Below are 20,996 nucleotides of genomic sequence, written 5' to 3' on the forward strand. Positions count from 1 at the left end.
ACTTTTTCAACCTGCTTCTGGAGAAAATGGTTCCAGCTGCTGATGTTGACCAGCACCAAAAGCTCAGTCAAAATCGGCAATGACCTCTCCGAGCCTTTCTATACCAAACGAGGTGTTATTCCTTATCGTGCGACTTTTTCAACCTGCTTCTGGAGAAAATGGTTCCAGCTGCAGAACCAAATAGAGAAGGTACCATCTTCTATAAGAGTGTACAGCTACTGGCGTATGCCCGCGCCGTTAGTTCTGCTTTCTCAAGACTGGACAAGGAAGCAACAAAAATGGGTCTGGCAGTGAACGAGTACAAGACGAAATATCTCCTGTCATCAAACAAACAGTCGTCGCACTCGCGACTTGGCACTTACGTCACTGTTAGCAGTCATAGCTTTAAAGTTGCAGATAATTTCGTCTATCTTGAAACCAGCGTAAACACCACCAACAATGTCAGCCTAGAAATCCAACGCAGGATAACTCTTGAGAACAGGTGCTACTTCGGACTGAGTAGGAAATTGAGAAGCAAAGTCCTCTCTCGACAAACAAAAACCAAACTCTATAAGTCACTCATAATTCCCGTCCTGCTATATGGTGCAGAGGCTTGAACGATGACAACAACAGCGTCGCAGTCGACGTTGCGAGTTTTCGAGCGAAAAGTTCTTCGAAAGATTTATGGTCCTTTGCGCGTTGGCCACGGCGAATATCGCAATCGATAGAACGATGAGCTGTACGAGATATACGACGACATTAAAATAGTTCAGCGAATTAAAAGACAGCGGCTACGCTGGCTAGGTCATGACGACCGGCGCGCGGTTGTTAACTCGGCTATAATCGCGTAAGCGGTGACTACGCCAATCAAGAAGAAGAATAATAAATATAAATGTTAATTCCTTCAATTGCATTTTTAAAGCACTTGAATTTGATTTATAAAAATATTGAAAAAAAAATCCATAATCTTACGACATTTGAGAAAAAAAGGGTGTTCAAAATAGATGCCATCACATAGAGATATTTCTACATAAAGTGATCACAGACATGAATGTTATACCGTGTTACACAATTTTCGTAGACACATTTACAATGAGTGAAAATATGTACATATGTAAGTATAAAAAGATTTTTACAGGTCTGCAAATAATCATAAATATTTGTTTGGAAAATGCTGTTGAAACTTATGTTTATTGAACTTTACTCATATGGACAACATGACATCCCATGCTGATCCCATGCAGGACAGCCTTAGAAATAACCGTTTAGTTTTGAATTTTTAACATCTAGGTTACTTTTTCTAAATCCAAAGCGAAGTTTCAAATATGTCAATGCTGAGAAAGGCTATAGGCCATTTAAAAAGGGAAAGACAAAGTGTATTATCATTCTCGCAATATGTTGCACAGGGTAGGCGTTTCGATTAAAATTGTATTCCCTTCTACACTTTTAGGTAGTTAATATCGCAAATGGGAGCAAGCGAACCATTGCTATTACTTTAATAAAAAATACATCCATAAATTTTCATAATTTTATTGCCTTTACAGCCTTTACAGTATTAGAATAAGAAAAAAAGTTAAATATCGTGTCCAAAAAATGATTAGTTACGCATGGCCATGATGATTTTAGATCGATATCTCAATGACTGATCGACAGACGAGTCTATATTGACTCGCTGAGAGTTTATATAAACATATATAGTACATATACTTTATAGTATAAGCCAAACTTAATACTCATTACGGATATTCCTTATAACCGGGCACTTCCCATAGCCGGACAAGTTTCATGAACACAACGTTTTCACTAATATTTCCATACAAAATCAATTCCTATAATCGGACAAAAGCGTGTTTTAGTGACCGGACACGGACACTATTTAGGTATAATTTCGTTTCAATTATCTCTGATAAACGAACAAGACTTCATAAAATGTGTAGACAAAATTGTGTACAATTTGTTTTTATTAATTTGTGAAGATATGGGACAGTTTTTTACGAACAATACGCAAAAGAATCACAGCAAAAAAATTAACTTGCGCTGGAGTCGTATTTTTAATTTTTATTAGTTCAGTAAAAATATAGTTCGGAGTTACAGCTCTTAGAGTCAGAGAATACATACTCACACTGTGACGGTGAGTGTCCGGATATGGGGAAATTCACTGTATACACAGGGTATACATTATAATTCATTATGCTAAAAGATTCAAATAAGGAATCCAAAATATTGGAAACAAAGTTTACAACTCATGTTGTCAATTAGTATTGTGGGATATACCATAGTACCAGAAATTTATAAGTGCTAGCTCCTTAACCAAAACTTAATAACTAATGTTGATTTCTTAACGGGGCATCTCGACAGGATAAAATCTATGTCTTACTAACTGTATTGCCGTGCCTATTGCCTGTGGAGACTCCAAATTACTTATTGCTTACAATATATGGAATACTAATTAGTTTGTTATATATTGTAAACAATAAGCCGTTACTTCAGCAGTTTGACGGCGCAGTTTTCATTTCTATGAAAATTTCGAAGAGGCAACATATCCCATTTGCACATATGCCAACGGCATTTTCATTTCGGTAATATGAAATTTAGAAGAGCGAGTATTAAGATGGTTGTGTCATGGTATAAAAAATAAAGTAAATTTTCAAAAAACATTATTCCAAAAAAATTAATATTTAGTTTAATAATTAATTTACAGAACCTACCTACCCTACGCCTTTGCGCAAATGATTACGTCAAGATAACAAATGCCCACATACAGATTTGGCAATGGCAATAGCAATAAATTCGACAGTTAGTAAGACATAGATGTTATCCTGTCGATATGCCCCGTAAGCACCATTTCTAAAGTCTCGCGACGTGTGAAATAGGGATGATTTAAAACGGTTGCTTGTAATACACAATTAAACGAGTAACGAAACGCTAAATTCTGCTGTGATAGCTCATTTTATAAAGTCACAATGTCAGCATCAAAGCTGGCGAAAAATATAATATATTCATGGGGTTTCATTACTATGTTTTGCTTTGTGACAATGATTTTCAATTACAACCAACCTAATTAGAATGAAGATCTAAATACCATCATAGAACTATGTTATGCTAAAAATGACATGTATGCTTAATTGAATTAAGCCAATTAGGAACAAGTAAGGAAGGGCTAAGTTCGGGTGTCATCGAGCATTTTATACTCTCGCATGACAAGTTTCATCAAGATATCTCAATTTTTACTTAAGTTACAGCTTGCACTGACGGATAGGCAGACATCCGGATTTCAACTCTACTCGTCACCCTGATCACTTTGGTATATGTAACCATATAGCCATTTTGTGGGCGTGGCAGTGGGCCGATTTTGCCCATCTTCGAACTTAACCTTCTTATGGAGCCAAGAAATACGTGTACCAAGTTTCATCATGACATCTCAATTTTTACTCAAGTTACAGCTTGCACGGACGGACGGACAGACAGACATCCGGATTTCAACTCTACTCGTCACCCTGATCACTTTGGTATATATAACCCTATATCTGACTCTTTTAGTTTTAGGACTTACAAACAACCGTTATGTGAACAAAACTATAATACTCTCCTTAGCAACTTTGTTGCGAGAGTATAATTATGTTTACACATTTATAATCATATTGTTGTTGTTGTTAGTGCAGAAATTCTGCCGAGTTGGCAGTCCTTGGCCGGATAATAATCCGGGTCCGTTCCGGTTTTCGTAGACCCGACTGTCGTGGGAATGGAATTGTGTATATTCACATATACTGCTATAAAACATCATACAATACAATATCACTATATGTATATATACATACGTACTTATGTTTTTATTTTGTTACTATATTTATTAATATTACTTTCGTTAACTATTACTATTTATTTCCAGCTTGGCATTGCTGTTGGTTTTGTGCTCCCTCCAATTTTAGTAGGAAACTCGGATGATCTAGAAATAATCGGGAGTGATTTATTATTTATGTTCTACTGTTTCGCAGGCTTTACAACCATTTTAATGGTGCTGATGATATTTTGTAAGATGATACTTCTATATATCAAATATAAATGAAATTAAACACTTTTTATTTATACAATTTTTTTTCAGCATTATGCCTAATCCGGTAACATTTAGATCAATACCGTAAACGATAATAAGAAATGAACTGTATACATTTTAAAGTCATATAAGGTTTTGATAACGGAATAATTCTAAAATTTAGACAAGTCAAGGCATCAATTTGTCAGCTGGGATTAGACGAAAAATTTCCGTTGCCATAATGTTGAATCGCACTAAAAAACATTCAAAGTTCGGAACTAAGTAATAAAGACATCCTATTACGAAAACCCAACAACTCAAAGCACTCTGTGCTTAAAATTGAAATAAAAAAGCTCGGGTGCAACTGTACATTTTATGCTCTCGGAAGATTTTATTTTTGAGGAAAAATCTGTTTAAAATTGGGCGCATATATTCAAATGATTCCTACAAACATGAATTTTGAACAAATGCTTCTGATTTAAAATATTTATATTTTTTGTATTTATGAGTTGTATTGGATTCTAACATAATGAGGTAAAAGGTATCATGTCCATGTCCATGTCCTTACCCTGGTTCTAAGCTACCTTCCCACCAATTTTCAGCCAAATCGGTTCAGCCGGTAGACAGTGTTCGACAACATATTTCTACAAAATTTGATGTAGAATATATCATCACAATGACTGATATATTCAAAATAATGTCTCTTAGAATTAAGAAAATCATTACATGTAGTAGATGAAGACTAGGGTGATTCGTAGACCAATTTCACACATTTTCAGCATTAAACTGTAATATATCCTATATTAYACATTCACTTAATTTTGCTAAGGTATCTTACATATTGACCGAAATTGAAATTCTTATATTAGGTATTTCGGGGCTAGGGAAAGTATTGAGACCATTTTATCCATTTTTGGCATCACGATATGTTATTAACAGAAAAGCTGCCTACAAGCGTCATAAAGATACCTCACAAGCGGATACCTAGAGCGGGTCTATTTTTCCCTATTAAATCGTATATGCGGAAATGTTTTACGGGTCTTTCTGAACATTGGCTAAGAGGATGTGGGTGTAAAATCGAGCAAACAATTTTAAGGTGAAGTTTTTTAGTGGTTAAAAACATTTGTTCGTCAGTTTTTAAGATATCTCAATGAAATTTAATAAGTRTTATTTGTCGGAAAATTCAAGCATCTATAACACATATCACCCCTAAAACTGAATCTTCAGATTTTTTTTTAATTTCGCCTTGAAAATCTCTTACTCGAAACCGGTTTTAAACCTATAGCCTCTTAGGCAAAGTTGTTCAAAATGATACGTAGAACATTTCCACATACGCGATTTTAAGGGAAAAATCAAACCACTCTAATGTACATGGTACTAAGTTAACCACATATTGCCAGATTTTCATAGTTTTTAGATGTGATATGGCATACCTTGCAGGCACTATTTGGACAATTTTTTATTCCGATATCCGAAAGTAGTCCCTGAGATATAAGCGTGGCACCCCCCTTCGTCAAATCATTACACTGATTTTTATGAAGCCTTCAAACACGAATACGCACATATCTTAGCAATGAAATTTAATGCTTCTGAAGTATTTAATTAATGAGTTATCGCACTTTTAGTAATTTTTAACATAACCGCTATAAAAGGTGGGCGTGCATTTGATTTTACTTTAAAAATTTTCCATTGATGGCATTTTGGAAGCGTGGCAATGATCAAATTTCTAACTCGAAAATATTTATACTGAAATAAGCTTATATTCTTAAGTTAATTTTTTAACTATTCAGTTTTTAGTGATAAGCCGCCGACGCCGCCAAATCCAAAGCGATCTATAATTCCTGCAGCTGGTACAGAGTCTGAGGCATCTTTTAAGCGATCGTTGAAGAATTTGGCTACTAATCGTAATTATATACTGCTTTTAATTTCTTACGGTATGAATGTCGGCGTTTTCTATGCGATATCAACTTTGCTTAATCCAGTAAGTTAAAATTTAATAATATTAATTACTTAGACAATATCCAAAGATAGCATTTAAACAAATAGCAGTTAAGGGGTTACATGAGTTTAGGGGTTTCAAAAAATCGAAATTTTTTTTTTAAATTTTACAACACCTGTAGAATATTGTCTTAAAATTTCAAGTTGATCCTATGTAGTTATAATTTCAGAGATACAACCTTGAAAACTTGAGCGCAAGAGAACTACTTAATTGAATCTCGATCTTCATGAAATTTTAAACAGGTCTTTAGATACAATTCTTAAAGACTAGGATGAATGATTTTTTTTCGATTACAACTATTTGGAAAAAATTGCGAGTACTTTTCACTGAAATTTTTGATTTTTTTGTATAAATGTCTGTCATAAATCCAATTTTCAGTTTTTTTCTTCGTCCACGTTCTTACTTAGGTTTTAACTAAAAGACGTATTTTTACTTTAGATGATCCTGTAAGGAGTTATCCTGCCAACGTGAACGCATTTATTTTCCGAGGGGTCACCGGAAATAGCGTCGCAATGGCCGAGTTTAAAATATGTTTTTCCAAAAATTTCAGACTTTCTTTGTTAATATTGTATGTTTGTAACAATAATAAGTTTAATGGTTGACGATATCAGCCTTTGAACATAAGCCTTATTCACATTAGCAGCTAGTACCATTTATTTACTAGTACTATCGGCTCGTTATTGTGGGTCTAACTTATGTTTGGCTTTTGGCACATATTTATATTTTTATTTATTTGGATACGAACCTATAGGATGTGCATTTAAAAAGTCACACTTAATATTGTTTACATCTATCCCAGGTTATGTATAACCACCATATTTGGTATAGTAGGTTATTACTTCTCGATTCATTAGCAATTGGTTTTATTTATAACCGACAAAAAATGCTTCGATTTCTGTGTTATCAGTTAAATTTGTATATTTTTAATCTTTATATTTTGAACACCGAATAGTATGTTTCCGGACTTTGACCACACAGAACCATTACATATAAATTATATATTCAACGTTTTCAAGTGGTCGTGAGGACATACATATATGACGATCAACATTTGGGCCAGTCAAAATCCGTGGTAACCGAAAATTCCATCGAAACTGTGCGTGAATTCATCAAAAATCAGCTGAAATGATCATTGAAATTCATGAAAATGGAATTAAACATCTCCAAAACATCGATTTATCGTGTTTTGACCGAACATTTCAAACGTAGAGGCCATTCAAAAGGCTTGCACCAGCATACAAGCTAAAACACTCGTTCGAAATGTTTTTGGACCGTGCAAAAAGCTGTATTGAATAAAGTGTGAATATAGGGAATTGCTTCATTATTTTCACTCATTATTGAACAGCTGTCACTTTATTTCAACCTCTCCGAAAAGACAGTTTTGTTCGACTACCCATTTGTATACATACAACCGTATCTTTTTTATTGGCGTAGATACCGCTTACGCGGTTATAGACGAATTTTTCTTTTCGGAATTTGGCGTCAATTTGAGATACCAAGTACAGCCAGGCATTTCTCCACCTGATGTCTCCAACAGAGTGAAGGTCTTCCTCTTCCTCTGCTTCTCCCTGTGGGTATTGCGTCGAATACTTTCAAAGCTGGAGCGGAAGACATGACTTAGCCAGCGTAACCCCTGTCTGTTAATTCGCTGTACTATAGGTATATCAATGTCGTAGTGTCTTCCGCAGAGCCTTTCTCTCGAGAACTCGTAACGTCGACTCATCAGATTATGTCATCATCCATGACTCTGCAACTTATAGCAAGGCAGGAGGCCAATGATATTAATATCATCAGCGTACCCCAGCAGCTGTACACTCTTATAGAAGATTGTACCTGCTCGATTAAGTTCTGCCCCTCGAATTATTTTCTCCAGGTGCAAATTTCGTGGTGATGGTTTGTGTTTTCCACACAAGTACTTGATTTTAATCGACCAGTTTTTATGACAGCTATGTCCCATAATTGGTCCACATCGGTGATTCCGAAAGCTTTTTGGCGAGAAAAGAGCGTGTGCAGGTCGTTATATTAAGAATTGAGGAACTAATTCGCATGTATGTAGACTGATGCACAGACAGATGCGAGACGTTAGATCGATTTTATAAGGCCTCCAAAGTATCCTCCTGGGTGTTACAAACTTCGTGGCGAACTTAATATAACCATTTCATAGTATAAAAATAATTTTTTATGTAATCAAATTTATGTATGTACATACTTCAAAACAACATTAATTTTTGACAAAAATGTAAGCTTATATTTTTAATTTAAGTAGTAATTTGATTAATTAGCTTTTCCTAAATTTTATATTATCGGGCTACGAAAAATAATTGTTATATGTATTTTATATTATCGTTGACTTTTTAAAATTTGTATACAAATATATTTCTGTAGGTTGTGCTGAAATATTATCCGGGACATGAAGTTGATACCGGTCGCATTGGTTTGACTATTGTTCTTGCAGGCATGATCGGCTCTGTTGTAAGCGGTGTAGTCCTGGACCAAATGCGCAAATTTAAGTAATTACAAAATAATATTTATTATTTTGCGAATTTATATTTATTTGATTATCTTGAAATTATTTTTACAGAGAAACCACCTTGGCTGTCTATGCTTTCTCTATGGTTGGCATGTGGGTATTTACATTTACCTTAGATACGGGTCATATCGCTGTGGTCTATGTGACGGCTGGACTTTTGGGGTAAGTAATGGAGAAAGAACATCTTATACAAATTTATTTTATGAATTTTGTATTCGAATATGTTCTTGATATCTTTTAGAGATCAGTATTTATGTTCTTTACAAATCCTCAGAGCATTGCCATATTAAATATCACTTTTTATATTACTAGCACACCATTAAGATATCGGAAAACTACTTGTAAAGCAATAAATGTCAAATATCAGTGAATGCTTCTTTTTGAACGTACATTTATTCAGTTAACTCGATTCACTAATGTCCTTCCTATCATGGACATATTCCGCGAAAAGTTCTTTAAAATTTTATCATTATCTGAATTCACCCGAGAATTTTTGTAATTCATTCCTGCATCTAATAATACCATGGCGAACTTAATATAATTTGCTTTGAGCTCTATTGATTCGTCTGGACCAATATTGTCTATATGCTTCTTTATATTAGAATTTTTTTTATTTTAACCTTGAGCTTCTCATCCGGTTCGAAAAATCGAATGTTTGATTTGCCTATATGCATCTTTGTACAGAACTTTCCTTATTTCTTCGAGTCGGATAAAAAGCTCGAGCCAAAAAGTTCAATACAATTTCTTCTAACTGCCGTCCCTAAAAAACGGCATCGGCAAAAATATATCATGTATTGTTGATAAGTGATTGAAAGTATTAATTTTCAAAATTGATACAGATAAAAAGTTAAAAAAATACCGACTAAAGATTTTTTTAATCTTGAAACTTAGATTTTTTACTATTGGTTTTATTATTAACAATTGAATTTATTCGATTTTTTCAGCTTCTTCATGACCGGCTATTTGCCTGTTGGTTTCGAGTTCGCCGCAGAACTTACATATCCTGAGCCAGAAGGTACTTCGTCCGGTTTGCTTAATGCAGCTGCCCAAGTATTTGGTATTGGATTCACGTCTCTATATTCAGAATTATTCTATACCTACGGAGATATTCCAGCCGATGTTTTCATGTCTATTATGTTAGTATTAGGCACATTAATTACTGGGTTCATAAAACCGGATTTGAAAAGGCAAAATGCAAATCAAGAAAATGCAGCGCCAGAATTCAGAGTTTCCGCCGAATCGGTGCAAGTGCAGTCTTCAGATGTTATCATCATACCATCTGAGAAGCTAAAGGACATTAGTATGTAGAAATATTTATTTGCCTTTATTATATAATGGTAAACCAGCACCTGAAGTTGATCTTCACATATTTGCAAGCTTTAACGATGTATTTGTTCGTCTTTCAAAAAGACAAATTTTAAAATGAAAGGATGTGTCTGTTCCGAAATATAAACGAGTAAAATGTATGTATATTTGTTTGTAAGTTTAATGCGTATTTAAGTGTTAAATTAGTTTTAAAAATAAAATAATAGAACAGATTAAATATTGGTTGATAATAATATTGTTAGTAAAACACGTTTGTTTTTTTAGGCTATTCGGCGATATTTTCTCATCAGCGAGCATACTTTTGAAATCTGAGAACAGGAAATAGTCGCTGAGGGCCAGATCTGTACAATATGTAATGTAGAATAAACAATTCTAAGCCAAATTCATGGAAATTTTCCATCGTTTTCATGGACTTGTAACATGGTGCGTTGTCTTAGCGAAAGAGCACTTTCTTTTTCTACAAGTGCGTCTGCTTTTCGGCGCTTTTTTTCCTTCACACGGTACAATAATGCTATGTAACAAGCGCTGTTGATGGTCTTACGTTTTTTGATTTTTCATCGATAACAAGCTCTTTTGGGCGTTTAACGTTTTCGCTGTGAACTTAACATACAAACCCTTGATGGCTGATTTTCCTGGAGCAGTGTCCAGAAACTCGCCATCAAGCCAAGTTTTTGCTTCAACTGTATTTTTCCTTTCATCATTATTTTATCAACACGAGAAATTCATTTTTGTCAATTTGTTTTCACAACAACAAAAGTCGTTTTACGCAAAATGATATAATTTACAAACCAATAATCCGACAGATGTCAGATTTGTACACCCGCCTTTAGAAGGTTAGGGCCAACTAAGAATGATATGGATTTTATTCTAGTAGCGCCAAGAGGAGGGCAAATGTTTAACCGTTAACCGAAGACATCCAGAAATATCCTGTAATTGTGCGGAGTGTAATGCTTTAACACGACTGAAGCTTCTTCGTCTGCGATTCACTACATCAAGGAGAACATAAGAGTGCGGCATAGTTTCTGACCCCTCGACGGATTACCTTGTGCCAACAACCTTACTTTGTTTTTTTCTCTCGAGCTGCCGGCTCTCGACTTCAGGATATTGTTGCGGTTATGTACTTTGCCAGTTATCGCAAACGTATGAAGAGTATAGGAGCACATGCAACGATAAAGGTCGGATATATAACCGTTTATTTTTGAGCACATGCCATTGATTTCATTATCTGACGTCGATATGTGTATGCCTTAAAGGAGTTTCAAAATGTGGAAGTTAAACAGTAATTAGGAGGGAGACACCACCCTTCAGAACCTAGCGGTTAAATTCTTCTTAATTTAGAAATTTGACCTAAAAATGAACAGTTCGAGAGGCTCTAGTAGCGTTGTATGATTGACTTTATCAAAAGCTTTTGACAAGTCCAACGCTACGAACGCTGGGTGGTTTTTAATTCATGTCATGAATATCTAGGCGTTTATGGCGCTAAGTGCTGTGCACTTTGCGAAAGCCATATTGATGGTTAACTACACTCAGATGGTAAGTGAAGGCCTCAAGTACCATCACTATCGGGGCGCTTTTCCTAGATTTCATAAGCTGGGCCACCAAAGGATTTTCATGAAGGTAGGTGCAAAGTGAATTGCAGGTCAAAATAGTTTGCGCACTTCTTTGGGTCCGAGAAGGCGTGGCCATCGAATTGATTTTTAACCCAATCGACATAACTTTTCGAATAAGACAAGTACTTCACAGTAGTCCAAGTTGATATAAATTATTCGGGTTTCAGAATCGGCTTGACGTAAGATGTCGCGGTCGTTTGCTAGAAAAACAGATGTCCACAATTCTTCCAGACGGAATAAAATAAGTGGTAACTTCTCCAATCACCTTGCTGAATTGATGTTCGCAAACGACTACGTCCGTAGAAATGTTCTCATTAAATTCTGTGAAGCCAAGCCATTTCGTTTTTGTTAAACAAGGTGCGGTAGTCCAGAGAAAAAATTCGAGAGTTTTCCCGATCGAGATAATTATGTTCAGATAGTCTGATGCAAAGATTAGCATAGGTCGCCACGTTATGCTATTTATCAGACCACCACTTGCGATGATAACATCCGGCGAGCTATTACAAATACCCATAATTCTGGTAAACGCTTTGCATTTATTGTGCAGAATGTCTAATGGTCTATCTATTCCACGAACTCCACCCCATTACGATCATTTGACATGCACAAGTGCCAAAGATCGTGGTGCGAATTAAAATCGAATCGAATCGCTTAGTACCAAACGATTTTCTCCACTAAATACCTCTGTTCAGGTGATATCCTGATGGACAACTACTTACTGGGGTATGCATATGTACATATTAGATTTTTCGAACTCGACATTGCCTAACCAGATAGCATTATAACATTCAAGAGTAGTATCAATGCATTCGAGATAGCGACTACGACCACCTTTATTCCAAAAAAATAAACAAAACAAGAAAACAAGTCGTGAGGAAAAAAATGTGTAATGATATGTCTACAAACGAGACACACCTTTTTCGTTTTACTTTGTCTGCACAGCGATGTGAAAGCATTCACTTTATATGTATATCCAAAAATTCATAAATTTACCGGAAAGCAAATATGATCAATGATAAAGGTAACATCTCCAATAATATATCAACGAATGATTTTTGTCAATTGAAACATTTTTTATATAGTACGTTTACATTATTTTATAAAAACTTTTTATATAAGATAAAGAATTTATAGTTATAAACATAAATTTTATTAATTGTTAATATAAATAAGTTCATACATATAAAATAGTGTAAGTTATACATATATCCGTATATGTGTGACAAATAATATACGATTCAATACTTAACGATTTAAAACAGTAAAGGACAAGTAGCTGTTTGCATAAAACTAAGCGTAGATAATTTGTTAGTTTTCCGACATTTTCAGATAAACAGTACGTAGCAGCAATATAAAAATTTTCTTTATACGAAATATAAAGATAGAAATATATAATCATAATACTAATAATACCTATCAACCATTAGAAAACTTACTGAATGTTTAAAAAGTGAAAGTGCATAACACCATTTAAAATCCTCCGCAATATACATATTTTATATTTTTATCATCATTGTAGCACTAGTATTACCAAATTGAATCCGATCTTTTCTATTCAATTTTGATTAAACATTTTAAAGTAGACCTCGGAAAAGTTAATAAAATAAAATATATGAACGAAAATTGATGTCCTCAAAATTTATATTCTAATAAATATTTATGATTCGTAATTTGAAGTCAACAATTACTAGTTGATAATATATCATCACTGCGGCGGTCCCCAAGCACGCAGCAACAGTAAGACTTTATTGAAGTAAGCACACCAAAGTTCTCGCTCTTCTCTCGTATCAGCTGAAAGCAGGTATCTCACAATTGTGTTGCGGCCATTTGGAACAATAATGAGTGATTCTACGTCTGTTTCTTTTGCGGGTCGCTCGAATTCGAGCAACATTGTGTTAAGACGAGCACATATGTCACGAGGCGCTACGGTTACTTTCTGTGTATGACAAGCATACAAATCGATGGTGCCGATAGGCGTTTTTTTACGCTCATCATCTGGGTACTTCCAATAATTAAGTACACTTCCATTTAAATAACACCAGCGCCGATGCCAAGCCCCGAAACCAGAAATGTCTTCAAACATAGTTAGAAAACCGCGATGTTCCACCAAAACAGATAATTCACAATTAGCTTTCATATGCACAACTCCTTCCAACGGACTTACACCAAGAACCTATATTGTAAATTTAATAAAAGTAGAAATGAGAAAAATATTGCAACAATGCAAATCAGCCATACTTGTGTTAAGGTCCATGAGGTCCGCTGTATCTCACGTAAAGAAAATATGGCAAAACCATATTGCACCAATACCGGAGTGCGCACAACGTTTGGCCCCGCAGGTCTTTGTACTGGAGGCATAACTAAGCGATTTTCACTACCCTTCTTTTTAGGGGTTTTTATGCCACATTTTTTATTCAAATTAATATGATATTTTACTTCGTGGGGCAAAACTTCTCGCTGGGCAGTCATACCGTAAATTTCTAGGGTAATCTAGATGTTTACATAGCAAAGACATGGATAAAATAATATAAAATTTTAACAATGAATGACGATCATACAACATACCCTAAAATCTGCATAAACGTTATTCATTATCAAAACATCAGGGAATTTAACGGCTAGAAGGCCAGGAAGAGTGGGTACTGTCTTTGTGGCCAAAACATATTCATTGTACTTCAGTAAACAAACCAAATGATGGCCGGAAATGGTGTCCGCAGCTAGTTTGCGTATGTAATCTTGTCGTAATGGTATAGTTATTTCCTTAACTGTAAGGCGACCTTTATCTCGTAAAGAACCTGTTGGGCGCAGGCACTTCTCTACTCGTAAACGTTGTACTTCATCTAAACAGGCCTGACGGCGATGAGCTGTAAATGAGAACATTTTTAAATATTCTTAAAAATTACAAAAAAAAAAAAAAAATAAATAAAATAAAAATAGCTACAACAACTAGCTTACTTGCTACAAGTAAATGTCGCTCGCCCTCAACCGACTCTGTTGATCCCGAAAATTCAATAGTAGCAGCACATAAGTTCAATGCTTGACTAGTTTGTGCAATCACCGTCTGCTGTTTACATACTTCGTCCAGTAGTTTTTTGATTTTTTCTTCCACTAAGTGAGTATCATCTGTATATATTTCATCTTGTAAAGTATTAATTTGTGTCTCAACTTCCTCAACAAGGTACGTTTCATCGTTTTTGAATTCTTTTATATTATTTTTATGCTCAATTTTCAGTGCTGCAGAGGTAGCGTTACTGATATCGGAGCGTAAGATCTTCCTTTCTTTACTCACCTTTCGAATTGGAGTAGAATTAGCGCTCTGTAAGGAAAGTAAATGGTAGATTTATGAATATAATTTAATAAGTGTTCCTTGCCCATGCACGAATGACCCTAGATTTCTAGGAAAATAAAAAAAATATAATCACATTATCGCTCTGTTGGCGTCTGTAAAAACTGACTGTATGTACCAAGGTGACCATATTGTTTTCGTTTTCGCGATTGATACTCATTTCAGATTTGACCGGTTGTGTCACGTACAAAGAGGGTGCTGAATTTAGAATTGGTGATATCTTATTTTCTTCTGTTGCAATTTTATAATTTTCATCTTTTTTTGTTGATTTATGAAAAGAAAAGCTATTGGAAGCAGTTGTCCCTTTATTCTAAAGATTAAACAATTTGTTAAATAAAAACGTTGATTGTTGGAAAATACTTGCTTCTTTTGACAGATGAATTATACTTCCAGATTCATTCGCATAATCACAGCTTCCCTGTGTGTCGTCATCAATGCCATCTTCTTTCAAAGCTTCATCTAAGTAATCATTAATACCCAATGAAGTTTCAGAAGAATTCAATGAGCTATCTTCACAACCAAAATATTCGTTATCACCACAAGGTTTCTGCTATTTCAATAAACGAACTTTAATTTAAAGCTTTTATGAAAATTTTATTTCGTCAAAATACAAACCTCCATTTGTTTTTCTTGCTGATGTTTTTTTTGGTGATCATCATTCTTTTGTACAGCATGCATTATCTCACGCCCCAAACTGATGTTGCAGATGTCTATGCTGCTGTCATCTGCGTCCTCTGAATACATGTCACTATAAGTAATAACGTAATATTATAAATAGAAAAGAAATGCAAAATTTCAATTTATCTAAAGTTTATTAGTTGAAAATTATATTGATCCTATTTTGTATTAAATTATTAGCTAATATTTGTAAAGCAAACTTTTTAGTTATCTGATGTTCATTCAATACACATCAAACATAGCAAACATGAATAAAGACGATCAGCCCACCTTCCATCTCCATTCATACTATCTAAGTCGCTAGTTTCATGTTTTTTAGTTAGAATCTGACTATGTTCATCATCGGTACTGTGGTCAGACATAATTGCAGTAGTGGCACCACTACCACTATTCGATTCCAATGCCAAGTTTCTGGATTCCAAATTTGATAGTGCCGGATACAGACGACTTACAGCAGTTTTGCATGCGCGTTTGGTTTCCTCGTCAGTAACTTCGCTAGCTGCAAATAAGAGAACAATTTTAAGTTTTACAGAAATGAAATTAAATCAAAAATTAATGTTCTCACGAGAATGCCGTTTGTTTTTCATAGTCAAACTTTCTTTGGGCATCGGAGGTGGTGGTGGTGGTGACGGGGGATGTGGGATAGTGGTATTTTTCGTATTATGAAAATTAAGCAATGTTTCTTTAGTTCCAGATGCCTCCAATATGTTCCCTTTGCTTTCATTTATATATTTTTGTTTGTGAAAACGATTTGCAATAACTTGCATATCATTTTTACGTTGCTTTTGTATATCAGATTTTATTTTGATCTCTGCCATGGTGGATGTGTTTGAAACAAGCGCAGCTACTTTTTCACGCAATTTACTTTCGTTGCTGGGTTTCGATGATTTCAAATTTTCATTAGTGAACAAAATGTCGGCGTTAGTTGCTGTAACATATAAAATAATTATTAGATATTATATATTATTATCTTCTTTTGTCACCTTTGGCACCATCTCCTCTATGTTGCACAATGTGCTCATTATGAATTTTGCTTATAGGCGGAGCCATTCCGAGAGCAGCTTTCGGAATAAGGGCTTCCCCTTTATTCCGTTCAAATAATTGCATACGTTCCTTAAGAGACAATTCTGTCGGATCTTTTTGTGGCCTTTGTGCTTCTTGACAAGCGCTAACTTTTTTCTCAAAGGCTGCCGTTCGTCCAGAAACTAAACCAATATTAACATTTGAGAATTTATGTTCCTTACGGTCAACCATACTACATTTATCCCCCAAAATTTTTGAAAATGTGCTGGCCAACTTAGCCACTTTAGGCTGATGTGGAGCATCTTTTATATCATCATCTCCTTGTGTTTCTATCGACTTACTTTTTTCATCTTTTGTGTAGTCATAAGCAAGTTTCACAACAGATGATTTACGTCTTTGAAATCCCTGGGCTTCAAGTGAATTAAACAACAGGGGATCCCATGTCAATTGTTTTGTGTTACATGGCGGTTTTGTGGTATTCCCTGTTTTTTTTTCCTTCGATGGCAACTTCTCTGATGTTGTGTGTTCATGTCCCTCTTTACATGTATTGTTTGAAAATTTCGTACCTTGTAAAGTAGTTACCGGTACATTTGAAATTTTTCTACTTGGTAAATCTGGCTTAGGTGGCGGTAGTAAACTTGGTGGATGCGGGTCGTGGTGAGAAGTGTCATCTTCCCACTGATTGATAGAACTCGCAAGTTCGACTAATTTTCCTAAACGTTGTTTAGAACGTTTAGTACTTTTCCCGTCACATTCATCAACAGGAGAATAAGAATGGAAATCCCCCTCAGTTCGGTGTATTGGCGATGAAAGGTCATTGGGGTTTGCATAAAGTGCACCAAGGCGCTGTAAACAGCTTCGTGAAGTATTTCGTATTTTAGATGTCGTTTGTTCCAATGCTGTTTTAATGTGGCTGACATCATTATTGACAATATTTTGCTCTTCTACTTGGACTTCAACCTAATAAAAAATAATTTTAATATCCAATAATTTTCGTAGATCTTTAGCAATTACCTCCATGTTTTTATTTGTCACTATATTGATTTCAATTCCTAAATCCATATTTTCTTTATTCACCGCCGAAAACTGACGGTGAACTTTTTGCTCCGTATTTGAAAAACTCGCTGTATTATTAACAACCTTTTCAATAACTTCCAACTTATTGCAATTTAAACCATTTTCATTTTTTGCGCTGGTTCCTTTATGTGATGTAGCTTGCAAAGATGCCGCTACGGCAGGCTGAACAGTTATCTGCTGTGTTTGGAATGTTTGTTTTTGTTGAGTTCCATTTTCCACATTTCCGACTTTGATGGATTTCTCAATGTTAAACTCTCCCGCACTCTCGACACGGGGATGTTTACTTGCCTTACTTATACCTAAAAGTCTACTACGTTGTTCTGCCTTTTCAAGAATTCGCTTAAGTTGTGCATTTATGTACAATTTAAAATAATTAGTTATTGAAATTATATACATTACTTTAATACACACGAGTAATTTACCTGGGTAAAAGGATCCATTTTTCGTACGACTTTAATTATTTAAATCAAAATAATTTTATTTCACAAATGTCACCAATTACAGTATCTTTGCTATCCACCACAAGTTTATTCCTGCTGATGATTCTTTGATTGATTAAAATATCTTAGCCAACGTAATAAATCCAACCGAAGCTTATTAAAATCGACGTTGATGATTGCTGCTGACGGCTTTTTGAATTATATCTATTCAGCATAATTCAGCAAACCAACTTTCTTCGGAATTATAAAGGTTGCCAAGCATGTCATTCAGAAAACTTTAGTGTTATGAAATAATATAAATTGAACACCAAAATTCTCTTTATAGATTGCTTCTCACTTATCTATGAAACACGTTATACTTTTGACTACTGGTTTTATTATTATTATTATAATGGAACTATTACATCACTTGTACGTATTATTAAAGACTTAGTAAACCAATTGACTGAATTCAGAACAAGAGCCTATTGAGTATTTTAATCGTTTCAGCAACAATAGTTATCGATATTTAATAATAAAATTTCCCTGGACATCTGCAATAATCAGCTGTTTAATACTAGTTTTATTAAGAAGGGTAACGAAATTAGATTAATTAAAAATGTGTTCGCCGTTTGTTCGTGGCTTTTCCATATTTGCATTAATAAAGAATCCGCCAAAAAATGCACTAGGTGGGAATAGTTTGGTGGATAAGTTGGCAATTACGAACGACGGGGCCGTTTGTGTTGCATGGCATCCTGATTCAGATTTTCCATATGAAAGCTCCAAACCAATTCCATATGCCATCAATGACCAGAATAAAACATTAATCGCAGACAAACTCAATGAAAATACAATTAGTGCTTTCAAAACCAAAACACCGGAAATAGCTCGTCAGGAGCTTATGCAACTCACTTTTACTACAAAGCATCGTTGGTTCCCAAGATCACGCGATAAGCGTGCTAAGCGTACACCAATGGACCGGCCTTATTTGTAATAAATCCTTTAATTTAAGTTATTTGCTTTATTATTCAAATATATTGTACTAAAAATGTCTAATCTACACGACGTTTTTTTAATATGCTACCTAATATTGCCGATATGGTTGGCAGCTCCATATTAGTTTGCTGCCCAGTTGTTTGTTTCGTTTGTGCGAGGTTGCGGTGTTGAGGGAATGTGGGCATCAATTTTGGGTCACACGCTGTAAACAAAATGTCGCATTTTATTTGATAAATAAACTCTTAAATCATAATTACGCAATGGTGGTTCCTTAAAATAGCTGCTCTGCAAACATTCTTCCGCAGTAGCACGTTTTTTGGGATCATACATGAATAGGAAGTTTAATAGTCGTAATCCGGCTGCAGTCAAATATTGAAATTTTGGTTTTAAATTATTATAAGGTTGTTGTTTTAGTGTGAAATTTTCAAGTGCCGGCATTTTAAGAAATTCAGGCCAGATGTTTTCCGATGGAGTCCCAAGCAAATCTGTTATCAAATCTAATTGCCCAAGTTCTGTATTACCAGGTAGCAGCGGCTTATGAGATAAAAGTTCACCCAGGATGCACCCGACAGCCCACATATCCACAGCTGTTGTTTGGATTGGCGATCCCAATAATAATTCTGGTGAACGGTACCACAGAGTTACTACTTGTGGTGTCATAGTTGTAGATGGTTCACCATAAAGCCTAGCAAGACCAAAGTCAGCTATGTAAATAATTTAAAATTATTAATTAGCGCGCGATTACTACGACATACATATATACCTATTTTAACACACCCCTTGTCAGTCATTAACAAGTTAGACACTTTTAAGTCACGATGGATTATATATCTGGAATGCATATACTCCAATCCATGCAAAACTTGTAAAATAATACATTTCACTTCCGACTCTGAAAAAGGCTGCACCATATTGTCGAGTAATGATGCCAAGTCCTGTTCACAGTACTCCATTACAAGAAATATGCTTTCCGAAAGTTTAATAAATAAGTATAATTATAACATTTTAGAAAATATTTACCTTTCTAAGCTTTTGCCTACTACTACATCAATGAGATTTACAATATTTTCATGGTTACAAGCTTTCAGAATCATTATTTCTCGTAATCCGCTGATAGGTAAACCATCTTTTTCTTGATCCATTCGTACTTTTTTTAAAGCAACTATACTATTTGTTCGAGAATCTCTGGCCCGATCTGTGAAACAAAATTCAAATAGCACGTCCTTCTATTTATATGTTTATTATACTTACAAACTATACCGTAAGTGCCTTCCCCAATGCGATTTAATTTTTCAAAATCAGTAACTGCACGACATCGTCCATGCTGCATAAAAGATCGCATTGTTATCATGCTTAAATTAATTTAAAATATAAACAAACCACATCGCAATCCTTTATATCAATAGGTTCCCCGCTCTTTATAGATATCAAGTAACCTTTTCTGGTTACCGGAGCTTGAGGATCTAAGGATTTTAGGTGCTCGACAGCTTCCGACATCTTTGTGTGTTTTGTAATAAAAGAAAACTCTATTGACATTAAGTGTCTACAATACAACAATATATTTTTATACTTTTATGTTGACCATGGTACAAGGGAGTAGAGAAAGTCCCATTCACCGTAGAAAAATAGCCATTCACAGTCCTTAACCTACCTCACAAGCAGAGAACGTCTATCATATACTACTGTAAATTTATAATTTTATATTAAAGCATTTTTGCTTTACGCAGCCCGTTTTAACCTCTCGCCACCCTTATCACCAGAGGTGGCCATGATGTTTTTATTATGAACGTACACTTGTGACAGAGAACGTCTATGATAGACATGGCTATTATAATTATCTCTTGATTTATCTTACATTAAAATTGTGGTTTACTGTTTAGACGAATTAGTATGATATGTAATAATAAATTTCCAATTGGAAATTGGAAATTATTTTTGATAATGAGTGGACCAAAAGAGATAACTATTGTCGAAAAATTT

The 20,996-nt window shown here is 34.8% G+C and overlaps 4 protein-coding genes across 14 annotated transcripts in view; 2 read left to right on the plus strand and 2 right to left on the minus strand.

The window, feature by feature from the left end:
- The window catches only part of LOC108972053 (feline leukemia virus subgroup C receptor-related protein 2), a 28,077-nt gene extending 17,993 nt beyond the window's left edge, over window positions 1-10,084 (plus strand). For all 8 annotated transcript variants that reach the window (XM_018938495.1, XM_018938496.1, XM_018938494.1 and 5 more), the window contains 5 exons: window positions 3,869-4,010; window positions 5,803-5,993; window positions 8,397-8,521; window positions 8,593-8,703; window positions 9,486-10,084. In XM_018938495.1, the coding sequence (XP_018794040.1) occupies window positions 3,869-4,010; window positions 5,803-5,993; window positions 8,397-8,521; window positions 8,593-8,703; window positions 9,486-9,849 (933 nt within the window). In that variant the 3' untranslated portion in view covers window positions 9,850-10,084. The remainder of the gene's footprint in view (window positions 1-3,868; window positions 4,011-5,802; window positions 5,994-8,396; window positions 8,522-8,592; window positions 8,704-9,485) is intronic.
- Window positions 10,085-12,953: 2,869 nt separating this feature from the next.
- Window positions 12,954-18,222, minus strand: LOC108972055 (actin-binding protein anillin). 4 transcript variants are annotated; one of them, XM_018938500.1, is made up of 12 exons: window positions 18,024-18,222; window positions 17,539-17,940; window positions 16,485-17,484; window positions 16,067-16,429; window positions 15,772-16,000; window positions 15,439-15,571; window positions 15,188-15,370; window positions 14,900-15,133; window positions 14,433-14,793; window positions 14,043-14,341; window positions 13,716-13,967; window positions 12,954-13,650 (listed from the first exon to the last, which is right to left on the minus strand). In XM_018938500.1, exons 1-12 carry the CDS (start codon window positions 18,039-18,041, stop codon window positions 13,183-13,185), a joined length of 3,942 nt encoding a protein of 1,313 aa, XP_018794045.1. In that variant the 5' UTR covers window positions 18,042-18,222; the 3' UTR covers window positions 12,954-13,182. The 4 variants fall into 4 exon arrangements, with proteins under 4 accessions (XP_018794045.1, XP_018794046.1, XP_018794044.1 ...); XM_018938501.1 differs by having other exon boundaries at window positions 14,942-15,133; window positions 15,188-15,373; XM_018938499.1 differs by having other exon boundaries at window positions 15,188-15,373; window positions 18,024-18,041.
- Window positions 18,223-18,570: 348 nt separating this feature from the next.
- Window positions 18,571-19,080, plus strand: LOC108972051 (39S ribosomal protein L42, mitochondrial). Its single transcript, XM_018938489.1, has one exon. It carries the CDS (start codon window positions 18,640-18,642, stop codon window positions 19,012-19,014), a length of 375 nt encoding a protein of 124 aa, XP_018794034.1. The 5' UTR covers window positions 18,571-18,639; the 3' UTR covers window positions 19,015-19,080.
- On the minus strand, window positions 19,022-20,678 carry LOC108972049 (cyclin-dependent kinase 10). The gene is made up of 7 exons (XM_018938486.1): window positions 20,587-20,678; window positions 20,397-20,513; window positions 20,268-20,340; window positions 20,037-20,211; window positions 19,780-19,982; window positions 19,274-19,720; window positions 19,022-19,218 (listed from the first exon to the last, which is right to left on the minus strand). The coding sequence occupies exons 1-7, from the start codon at window positions 20,626-20,628 to the stop codon at window positions 19,073-19,075; spliced, it is 1,203 nt and encodes a 400-aa protein (XP_018794031.1). The 5' UTR covers window positions 20,629-20,678; the 3' UTR covers window positions 19,022-19,072.
- Between the last annotated feature and the right edge of the window lie 318 nt (window positions 20,679-20,996).

This window comes from Bactrocera latifrons, unplaced genomic scaffold, assembly GCF_001853355.1.
Source record: "Bactrocera latifrons isolate USDA-ARS-PBARC rearing strain unplaced genomic scaffold, ASM185335v1 scaffold_373, whole genome shotgun sequence".
Taxonomy (NCBI): Eukaryota; Metazoa; Arthropoda; class Insecta; order Diptera; family Tephritidae; genus Bactrocera; species Bactrocera latifrons.